We start from the raw sequence: 12367 nt of genomic DNA, 5'->3' as shown, positions 1-12367 counted from the left end.
ATAAATAAATAATAAATAAACCACGTGCTATAACACCCTCAGTAGAAGACTGTTTAACTCTTTCGTTGAGAAAGACAACTTCGTTATTCTTCACTACCGATTTAGTACACATATACTCCATTCACATTTATTTTAGCAGTCGGTTGGCCATGAAATAATTTTCTCAAGTTTTCGTAACTAGAACGGATTAAGATTGGCACTCATGCATGAAATGTCGTTATAACGCCGTTGCCACAACTTATATCAATTTTTAAGTGCTATTTAGAATTCAGGTCCGCTCATTCAAATAGTTATACCCTGATATTCTAAAATCCATAATACGTCAGACGGTAGCGAACATTTTCAATGTAAGAGATTTTATATTATGTTTCATCTGAATCTAAACGACTTATATTTCAGCTGAATATTTCCACAATCAGAAAGATTGTGAATGAAGAGGATGACAAAGAATTTCCTTTTATTGGGAGACCCAAAAAAGTGGTAGCATTTGAGAATTTTATGTTTGAGTAAATTAATGCGAAAAGTTTACTACAGGATTTTCAATGAATGTCATCGTAGAATGAGTTCACCAATAAATACCTAATTATTGTTATTATATCAATGTATTAAGATGAACAGCCACAAATAAGCGCCAATTGTCCTGTTAATTGTTTATTCATGTGAATTTTTTGTTCTAAAGTGAAGTTCATCTTGACTTGAAACTTCCTTTAATTCATTTACTTCTATCGATGCAAGATGATTTTAGTTGAAGAATTTAACATTTTTGTAATGATCTGTTAATTCCTTCGGGAGATACCCATTCCCAACCACTGCATCATATTTATTCAATCTTCGGGTTAATATTTTTGAAATCTACAACTCATGTAACGTATTCAAACTTTAGCCAAAGAAGATAACGAACATTAACTCTCCCCAAGCTAGTGCATATTATGATATTATTCTGATCTCTTGTATTTTACATGCAAATAACTGTATTTGACATGCCTTCAATCAGTTTGTATAAACTTCAATTATCTTCGTCACATAATTTCCGAAATTCGACATAGTGAAAAAATACGTAATAACAGAAACTTTTACGTAGAACGGGCAACATAGCGTTGATATAAAACCCAAAAATGTTTTGACAACCTTCATAACCCCACATTTTCGTACTATACAGAGTGAAATGTGTCAAATTTCCAGGGCCAACCGAGTACTAAAATAAATGTGAATGGAGTAGGTATACCCAATAAAAATGCATTCATTCTAACAGCCAATTTATGATAAACTTCAGAGCTTCCTTTTGTTCTAAAGAAAGGGACACAAAAATAAACGTTAATAAGAGACAATAAAATCGATCATGAAAATGTCCCTTGATAAACTAATAAAATTTACCTCTTTCCAAGGACCGCTAAACCATTCTCCGGCGCATTTCTTTTCTGCCGTGCAGTTCCTTATTGTTTGGTATTTTTTCGTCTGGTCACATTTGGAAGCATCAACCTTAGTCACAGTTTTCCCATCGGTGGCTCCACAAAAAACACTTCTGGTCTGGATGCCTTGGCCGCATTTCGCCGAGCACTGCAAACCACTTCACAATTACAATAAGAAAATACGAGTTACATAAAAAGATCGTAAAATGTTGTTAGTATTTTGAAATTACCTCGCTCCATTGTGAGGCGTAGAAAAGGTAGTCACAGGAAGTATTCGTTACTTCGCACTTCCTCAAAGATGCTGGTTTGAGTTCTGGTTCACACAAGCTGTCGGGGTATATTTTTCCTTTTATGGAGGCACAATGGACTTTTCTTGTTTCGTTGGAGAGTCCACATTTGCTTTCACACTGTAAATCATGAAAATAATTGAGCAAAGCATACCACACTATCTACCTATGAAGGGTGAGTCTTTGTCTTGTATATATATTTCAACAGAAGATTCCTGAGGTCGAAGAAACTCTTTTTCTTTCTACCGTTTTTTACAATTCGGCTCGGTTGAAAATATACCTCTGAGGGAGTTGGGAAACTGTTCAAGGGCATTGACAACATTGAGGTTCCATTCAGATCTTCAAATACACTGGGAGAACAACTTGTCAGGACTAAGGACTCAATCAACAAATTGGAAAGATCGGGAGTATACAGGTTGAAATGTGGGAGCTGCAATACCATTTATATCGGAAGAAGTGGCAGAAACATCAGTACTAGAGTGAATGAACATCTTATGAGCTCCAGAAAAGATAGCAATGACAAATCTATTTTTGGTGTACATTTAAGAGAGAATAATCACGAATTCAATAAAAAGGAGAATACTACATTATTGCACCAATGTGACTTCGGAAAGATATTGGAATTTCTTGAAGAAGCTGAAATATACGAACACATCAACATCCCTCTTTTCGATACTCTCAATGCCAAAATGGTTAACACCTTTCAAGACACTTTCAAGCTATTGGAAAAACGCCACTTATAAGGAGAAGGAAAGTACATGAAATATGACGTTGAAAATTGAATAATTACCGACGCCACATACATACACGCAACATGAGAATAACGACACCACCTGTCAGACCTGTTTTGTTTCGTTATTCAGATTATTATTCTGAAGGGAATTTTGTTGTCATTATAGTGTTTTGTGTTTGGCAACGTTTTGCAGGAAAATATCATTCATTTACTTATATGAAAATGAATAGGTTGAATCTAGTAACTTCTGTACGAAATGAAATAAACAATGAAAATAAATATTTGGGAAAAATATCCGAGCTAATATGGGTAGTTGCAAGCTGAATTCGTTATTACTATCGAAAATGAAATCAAGAGAAGAATATTCAATATTTATTGCTAACGAAATTGCGGTAACTCATTCATTGTATTATAAATACTACTTCGTTCACCAAATGGAATAGAAAAAGTGAGTTAATGCTTGCTTTTCGTATAAAGTAGCTTGATTCGGAGGGTCAAAATTTGATGCTTGGAAAAACTTCAGTGTCAGATTTCCAGAGGTGGCATAGCTCATTATGAAAACATAATATGGCTTATATCTTTTAATCTAGGCCAAATAAAAAAAAAACAGCAACAAAGGTGTTTCCTTTGTCCTCTAAAAATCTACTGTTAAAATATCAGGGTGTAAACGGACAAATGAAAACCGTGAATAAAGGGCATAAAGCTGCGTTCAAAAACACCGCATATGTGTGTGTTAGGTAATCCGTTTTCGATATTTATACAGCGGGTTTTCTGTAGTTTCTCAAACTTTGGTTTGGCTATAACTCCTGAAATTCATTATCGATTCGACTGAAAATTTATATCTAAGTTGAAGCTGTTACTTTCAATGAAACAGAACATCAAAATTCGACAAATCAGGACCGGATAATTGACTTGTAATCAGAAGCACGGGCGTAGCCAGGGGGGGGGGGTTTGGGGGTTCAACCCCCCCCCCAGAAATATTATAGGTATACATAATATCATTTTCAAAAAGTCTCACTTTACATGTCAAAATCAGAAAAATTTCATTCAAAACCCCCCCCGAAACTCAATCCTGGCTACGCCCATGATCAGAAGCCTCTAAGGAATAGAGCACTTCATGAAAATGGATTTAGAAATTTTTAATAGCAATTTTTCTTCAAAAAATATGCTGTTGAATGTATTCAACAATTGTACCATATTCGGTTATTTAAAGTTATCATTCACAATGATAAAATATTGTGTAATCGATAATACAAAAATATGGAAAGAAAAACTGCGCTTACTTGAAACTTATAATTGAAACTTGGTCTTCAGAATAAATTGTCTTTCTGTGGATAACTAGTTGTGTCAGATTTGAGTTTTGTAGAGCTGTTTTCATTCTTAATTTAATACAACATTTTGGAAACATAATTATATCAATTTTGATTGCTGATTGATATGCTCTGAATTTGAATATTTCTTCTTTTCAAATACTCTCCTAGGTTATATTTAAATATTCCACTTCTGTGATTGAATTTACAGAAATTATTGAAGATCTTTTATGACCAGATTTAAGCTGCGTCTGGGCTTTCAAGTCCTACTGGGATGTCAATCATTCTTGAATGGACTATAGGTATACTACTTCACCCCATTTTCACGTGGTTTATGTTTGTTTGAGGGTCCGGACAAGAAGAAGATTGTGATGGCAATAATTGTAAAAAATTTTGTGTATAGTCCGTTCAAGAATGATTGACATCCCAGTTAGTCTTGAAAATCCAGACGCAGCTTAATATCTGATCACAAAATATCTTCAATAATTTGTGTAGTTTAACTCACAGAACAGGAATATGCAAATATAACCTAGACAAGTATTTGAAAAGAAGAAATATTTGAATTCAGAGTATATTAATAAGCATTCAAAATTGAAACACTTATGTTTTCAATTTGTTCGATTAAATTAAGAACATAAATAGTATAAAATTCAAATTATCGCCGTTCAGTGCATAGATTCACGATTCACACATAATAGGACTATAGATCACTGTTTATTCACAATACCAACCTGAATTCCGCAAAACAAAATCTCAACTTATGAGCTATTACCAACTTAAATTCGATTTTCCACAACCTCCCGAGATGTCAATCATTCTTGAATGGACTATATAATTAGAGTTTAGAAGAATTTTATTGGTGAGTTTTTGAACTACCTAAAAGTCTTTATCGGGTATCCAAATGAGCAATTTCATAAAAACGTTAAAAGTTACTAAATAATGAGAAAAATTTGGAAACATTGAGGCCCAGTTGCTCAGTTCAGGATCAAGCCGAGACTAAAGTTGATCTAGGATTAACTTTAATCCCGAACTGGGAAACCGGGCCTAAGTTTCTATTTTCATTACCAAGCAGAAATCTAACTAATATTCAAAACGAAAACGATATGTATGATTCATACATATCGAGATAAGTTTTTTTTCTCGTTGCTTTGCGATAATTTAGATCACAAAGGATTTAGGGTCGTAGTAGGATGTGTGTCAATAATCGTTATTAATATTTTTTCCGCTGACCTCTTAAAAATAAATAATAAATAAATAAATAGCTTTATTTTTCTATAGGTAAAAAAACCCAATTACAGAAAAATTAACAAATGCTAATTAAAAACAAATTATCATTACTTGATATAGCTCTGCCTAACAGTGGTCAAATTGTCAAAGAAAATGTCACACATCTCACAAAGGTTGTTCATAAGGCTACACATATGCGTTCGAACCATACAATTATTCCTACAAGGAACTAGTAAAATACAGGCCTAGATCGCATGTTGGGCCTTGGAACATAGAAGTTGAGCCTCTCCAGTAAGTAGGGACAATCAACACTACCATGAATAAGTTTGTACATAAAGATGACTGCCTGCAAACCCCATCGATCAGCCAGAGAGACAGCACCGAACCTCTGCAAGAGAGCATCATTGTCGGTACCCCTAGGTGGATAGACGCCATCCTCCCTATATGCTAGGAATTTATAAAATCTGCGTTGAATTGCCTCCAAACGCTTAGTATGACAGGCGTAAATGGGCTGCCAAATGAACGAGGCATACTCGAGTTTAGTTCTCAACAGGGTGTTAAATAGGAGAATAAGTGTTCTGGAATTCTGAAAATGATTTGCGTTGCGAATTATGAAGCCACACAACCCAGAAGCAGCACTCAGCAAATCATTTATGTGAGAAACAAATGACATCTTACCATCAAACAGAACTCCAAGGTCCCGAACAACGTTCAATCTTAAAAATTTAACATTTCCCAAAGAATAATCTAACAAAAGGGGTTCCACCTTTCTTGTAAAAGAAATTATATTACACTCAGAAATATTCAACTCTAGACGATTATTCTCACACCATTTCAATAATTTGACTAAAGCATTCTGCAATCTGAAACAGTCCTGTATACAAGTCACTCGGAGAATGAGCTTGAAGTCATGCGCAAATAGCAGCCTCATCACATCAATCGCAGAAATCAAATCATCGACGAACAAAAAATAGAAGTGGGCCGAGATTAGAGCCCTGGGGTATACCAGATTTGGATAAATACTTAGAAGAACGAAACCCTTCCAAGAAGACAAACTGCCTGCGATGCAACAGATAGGACCTAAGGAGACATGACAACCGCGTACTGAACCCAAATCTGTTTTCCAACGTATTCAGCAAAATTTGGTGATCCACCCTATCGAAGGCCTTCTGAAAATCCGTGAAGACGACATCGATCTGACCGGAATCATCCAAAGTTTCTAATAGAAATTGAGAAAGCGTGGCCAGATTTGTAACTCATGATCTACCAGGCATAAAACCATGCTGTTGTTGACTTATCTGGTTCTTAATTCTTAATAATAGCACTGTTTAACGTACACGAAATTAGCTGTTAATGAACCTTTTTAGTGGTTAATTTCCTATTAATACATTATTGTCATGGGTAATCGAATATAGATGACAGAAGTATTCAGCAACTTCCCAAATAATTATTTTATTTGTATGTCGCATTGATTTTTGTAGTACCTAGCGGGTGAATTGAGAAGAGATGAATTGTGGAGGTTGCAGAAAAATTATGATGGTGAGAGAGTAATCAATATATCCATGTACTACAACTCCAGCTTTCACCAGCTCCACACATTCTTTAACAGATATTATAGGGAAAGATAACAATGTGATTTACTCGAAATGTCACAACTCGAAAATTTATAAAGTGTCAAATTTGACTAGGTACCGATAGAAAATTTTTGCAATCAAGAATTCAAATTTAATTCGAAATGTGGTCGACGGAAAAATCTTGTAATCAACTCGTTTATTAATTGAGCGATTAATAATCTCGAACATTAAATAAATTAAAATATCTCAATCATTAATCGCTCTCATTAATAACCTAGTTGATTAAATAACTATTTCCACTTTGTCATTTTGAAATTGATTGATTTCTGGTTAAACGTTTCATTTTGTCCAATTCAACCTTTGGTTAAAAAAGCTCCACCTCTAAATACACCCTGTATATTCGATTCAATGGTACTTACCCCACTCCAGGCTGAAGCGATCCAGTCAACTCCTTCACATGGTCTCAAGTTACAAGGCATTTTCTCATCAGGTTTCGGTTCGGTACAATCCGAATCCTTCAGAATTTCCACGCGAGTACCATTCTTAGTGAAGCATTTAACCTTTCTTGTTTGAAAACCATCACCACAAAGATGATCGCACTGTAAAATTTACGATAAGTGTCAAGATGTATTTCCAATATCAACACTTACAGCTTTCCATGGACCTGTATGCCATTTTGGGCAAATCGGGCCCCTGGAACAAGGTTTCGTAGTTGGAGGTTTCGATTGACCTGCGCACTGCTCGTCTTCGACTATTGTTGATATCCCATGGTTGATTTGCTGGCAGGTAACTTCTCGAACCTCTTCGCCTTTGCCGCCGCACGGGGCCGAGCATTTTCCCCATGGATATGGCACCCATTGAGCTGAACAGGGTTCGATATTGCATTCTTGAACTTGTGCTGGTTTGGTGTTCGTATCGCAGAGACGTTCGTCCACTGGGTTGAGGGTTTCCCGGCCAACGCAGGTTACATTCCTGTATTGCAGTCCTGAAACAGTGTGTAGGCTAAAAGGCGAAGACTAGAATTTCTATACAGGGTGTTCCATCAGATTGGAACTACCCGATACGATTTGTTGAGAATTTATAATCTGCACAACTGCACATCTCCATCGAGTGGTCAAGAAACGAGACCTGGGATCCAGATCCGGTTCTGTAAAATTATATAACACGGAAATATGTTCATAAAATGTCCTTTTGTATGTCGAAATTGAAATGAAAATAAGAAACTCATACTAAAAGATTAGAAAAATTAAATACGATGAAATGAAGAAGTTACTCCAATTGTAGATCCAATGTGAAATATGGTAAAATAAAACTGAGGATAAAACTTTTGCTACCTTTGTCCGAAATTTGTATTAGTACACTTTGAATACTCTTTTCTGCTCAAAACTCAACGAATTAGAAAATAATAACAAGGTCACTCGGGAATCAGAGGCCAATACGAGGATCTATTGATATCTAGTTAGCCTAGACCAGTTCCATGCATAAAAAAATATTCCGTTACCATAGCAACGAACATGGGCGCCCGCATGGGGGGGCCAGGGGGGGGGGGCACGGCCCCCCCTGAGATTTTGATCACCTGATTTTTTTTCAGCACAACACCTTCAATATTTTCCTTTGTTTTGTGGAACTCATTGGTTAGCTAGATATAAATCTTTGCGAGTTTTCGCTGAAAACTTTGAAACTATATTCAAAAAGAAATTTCAATGAATTCTTCAACAACAAAAAGAGCTGCTCAGTTATGGGCTGCAATAAACTCTTTCACTTTTGTGGTTTGTTTAACGGTAGCAAGTAAATATTCAAATATATTGGAACCAATAGCAAATACAGTACAATTTTGTAGATGTTCAACGTCACATAAATTGTATTATAGATATATGTGGAAAATATCGTTTCGATGATGCATGCTTTATGCTTCACAGAAATTTTTTCCAAAGCATCATCTATTGCTCAGAGTCTCGGATATAGAGATTGGAAAACAACGACTTTGCGGTAGACAAATGTACATAGGCTTGTTCATAACGGTTGTAAACTGTACAGAGCAAGCGCAAATGGATTTTCGTCCGCCTAAAATGGAATTGCGCTTGCTCTGTACAGTTCACAACCGTTGTGAACCACTCTACGAACAAACCTTATATCTAATTATGAAGCATCTTCAGCTGAAGATTACTTCAAAAAATCTATATTCATCCAATATTTAGATCATCTGATTTCAGCCCTTGAAACGAGATTCTCAAAAGAACATGAAAAGGTTTTTTCTTTCTTCAATATTTTGCCCAAGAATTCAAAATTCTTGGAGCAATTTTATGGAGCTTGCTGCAGCTGTTCGGTCTTGACGATCATTTAATTTATTCCATCTTTTTGGAAATTTCTCGATAGCCACCGTTAGAGTAATTTTTCTCTCAATAAATCTAACCGTAGATGGAAATGTGAAAGATATTCTGAGCAACTCCTCTAGTTGAAAATCTGAAGATTTTATGGAGCTCGATGCAGCCGTTCGTTCTTGACGATCATTTAATCGATTCCATCTTTTTGGAAATTTTTCAATAGACACCGTAAGATAAATTTTTCTTTCAGTAAAACTAATCGTAGATGATATTTTGCCCCCCCTGAGAAAAAATTTCTGCGGGCGCCCATGGCAACGAACAATAACTCATTAGAAGTGTCAGTGTGAATTTTGAGCTCAAAAAAGTAAACCAGAGTTACGCAATAAATTAAAAGACAGAAGATGTCCAACGAAATTGTGAAAATCGAATAATTGGATTATCGATCCATCATCAAGTACCTGTATTTAAAAGGGTTAAGACGTAAGCAGTTTTACGAAGATATCCTTAATACCCTTGGTGATCAATGTCCTTCGTATGCGGCCGTGAAAAATTGGACTGCAAGCTTCAAAAGAGGTAAATTTTCCATTGAAGATGATGACCGATCGGGAAGGCCAGTTTCTGTATCAGTCCCCGAAAATATCGATGCAGTTCATGACATGATTTTATCAGATCGTCGAATTGGGCTAAAACGGATATCTGAAGCACTGAATATTTCACGAACGCGTTCATCATATAGTTCACGTCAATTTGGACATGAGAAAAATTGCTGCAAAATGGATCACCAAATGTTTGAATGTTGACCAAAAGCGTGCAAGGGTAGAAGCATCGCGTTCGATCTGTGCTCGATTTGAAAACGATGTAGACTTCTTAAACCGAATTGTTACTATGGATGAGACTTGGGTACATTTCTACGATCCAGAAACAAAGCAACAATCGATGGAATGGCGAGACTCTGGTTCTCCAAGACCTAAGAAATTTCGTGTCCAAAAATCTGCTGGAAAAGTTCTTGCTTCAGTTTTTTGGGATTGGCTTGGAGTAATCATGATTCATTTTTAGGATAAGGATAGAACAATAACCGGAGATTACTATTCGACATTACTGACGACTCTAAGGGAAAAAATTAAAGAGAAAAGACGCGAAAAGCTATCCAAATCAAAGATTGATTTGATTGGTACCTTTGAATCCTATTTTCAAACTCAGCTCACTTTTCTCTGATTCAAAAAGAAAATTTATACTCTGCAATAAAAATTTAGTTGGGAGATTCGTGCTAAAATTAATTATATTATGATGAACTTCTAAAATATTAAAAAAAAAACAATTCAATAAAAAAAACAAAAATATTTACCTCCTCCACAAGTAACACTGCACGGATTGAAGGGGTCGAAAGTCCAAGCGTAAATTTCTGAATCATTACCTGGACTCACCATCGTAGGTACACTGTATTCGTAATCAACGCCAACATTGGTGTCTTGGTAGAGCAACTGAAATTATCCAGATATTTCAAATATTGGATCTTGGTAACTCTACATATGCATATTTCAAAATCTTAATATCCTTAATTTTAACGAGCAGTTGATATTGGGAATACTCACAACAATAATAAGTGGTTCATCAGTAGGTCCAAGTGCAGATATTTTGTCTGGTGCAGAAAATCCTTGTGGAAACCTGTCGTATTTGAAAGCACATCCTGCGAATTCCTTTGTTCTAGGAAAATCTATTCTCCAGTTTCCGTTGAGGTAATAATGTCCAGAGGTATTTCTTATAGCTGTATTGAAATTGATATAGAATTCTTAACTTGAAATGAAAAACAGTGATATGTAGCTCACCTAGGTAATTATTTGAGGGCTCAACTTCCTGCACCATTATATTTGTGGCTCCTCTGGGTATCAAGATTATGTTATTGTACCCTGTGAATTTCATTTGCATAAGTAGTGTTTGCATGGTATTAAATATCAGAAAATTAAATTGAAGGACATTTTCCTAAGAATAATGAAAATTTATGCTTAGTGGGTGAGCCCACGATGCTAAATAGGAATTTAATCGAGCATCGTGAAGAGTAAATGGGTTTTGAAGATAAGATGGTATGGTGGAAACCAAAAATGTTATATGGGGTAAAGAGTTTCATCGCTGGGTTGAGCATCTATAGAGGGTCAAAACATAAAAAATATCATACTCTAGCTTGTCTTAATATTTTTATACCTATACCATTCGTAATCCACATGAGAAGCATTTACCTTATTAAACCATAGGGTGTTCTCAAAGGTGAGGCTTTTTTTTAACAGGTAATAGAACTCCTCAAAATAAGTCATGGTACCAAAAATCGTTTATATAAAATATTCACCAGGGCTGAGTATATCGAAACCAAAGTCACTCGAAAATCTGAGAAATTCCCGCTCCGGATCTGCATACCTATTCAAAGTATGGTTTCGGTAGTGCTTATCGGATGCAAAGCTACAGTGCTACAGAATGTGACTGCAGCTTGGTAATTGCATATGGGCAGTCACATTCTGCAGCCACTGCATGCATCCGACATCCATTCTGTTTACTGACGAAGCCCCTTTCACAAGAAATGGAGTGAACAATTTCCACAATACCGATGTATGTATGGTCTACAGAAAATCCTCACGCTATCAGAAGAACAGATTTTCAGCAAAGGTTTTCCTTCAATGTCTGGGTCGGACTCCTGTGTGGAATGCTTATTGAGCCTTTTTTTTCTACCACCACGAATGTAATGTGAAGACTTTCTCCATTTTCTCCAGAACAATTTGCCAGGATGCTAGAAGATGTTCCTCTCAATATTCGGCAGAGAATGTGGTTGTTAGTGGATGGAGCATCACCCCACTTTCGAAGAAACGTTCGAAATTATTTAAATAATGTGTTCCCGAAAAGGTGAATAAGAGGTGGTAGATCAATTTCTTGGCCTGTGCGCTCCCCGGATCTCAACCCCTGTGATTTCTTTCTTTGGGGTCATTTGAAAACATTAGTGTACAGCGCATCCCATTTTGGGTGAAACAGCCAGGTTTCTGGCTATTTAACCTAGGGCCTTGAGGTTTTTACGTTCCTGTCCTACTTTTTTACGACCAAGTTGGCCTGATCAGATTTTTCATAACTGTTTCCGTTTATGAGATACAGGGCGATTTTGTAAATTGATACTTTTCGGATCCTTCCTTCATCTCCGAAGTTATGAGAAATAATGCTGAGATAAAAACTACGTCTCATACAGAATTCTGCAAAGAATCCAGGGGCCTACTCAATATTTTTTTTTTGGTATGATTTTGAAGATACGACACAAACCTATATTTTTTTCAATGAAACACCCTGTATTTTATTACTTTTTAGAGTACCTGGTCGCGATGTTAGGGATAAAAGCCTATTCAACAACCCTTACCGTAGAACGAATACAGGACAGCACTCTCCGATCATACGTATGCAGGCCGCTTTTGACTCCCTCGGGTTAAGTGAGCGTGCTGACGTTTTCTCGGACGGGTTTGAGAGTTTTAAAA

General features: G+C 36.1%; 1 protein-coding gene across 1 annotated transcript in view; it reads right to left on the bottom strand.

Moving 5' to 3' along the window:
• Positions 1–12367, bottom strand: part of LOC123308806 (papilin) — a 162475-nt gene that overhangs the window by 32498 nt on the left and 117610 nt on the right. Inside the window, exons 7-13 of the mRNA XM_044891658.1 lie at positions 10691–10771; positions 10457–10629; positions 10210–10345; positions 7191–7525; positions 6960–7139; positions 1640–1816; positions 1375–1557 (exon numbers count right to left, since the gene is read on the bottom strand). Coding sequence (XP_044747593.1) covers positions 1375–1557; positions 1640–1816; positions 6960–7139; positions 7191–7525; positions 10210–10345; positions 10457–10629; positions 10691–10771 — 1265 coding nt within the window. The remainder of the gene's footprint in view (positions 1–1374; positions 1558–1639; positions 1817–6959; positions 7140–7190; positions 7526–10209; positions 10346–10456; positions 10630–10690; positions 10772–12367) is intronic.

The sequence above is a fragment of the Coccinella septempunctata genome, chromosome 2 (genome assembly GCF_907165205.1).
Source record: "Coccinella septempunctata chromosome 2, icCocSept1.1, whole genome shotgun sequence".
NCBI lineage: Eukaryota > Metazoa > Arthropoda > Insecta > Coleoptera > Coccinellidae > Coccinella > Coccinella septempunctata.
This window is presented reverse-complemented; position numbering and strand designations above follow the sequence as displayed.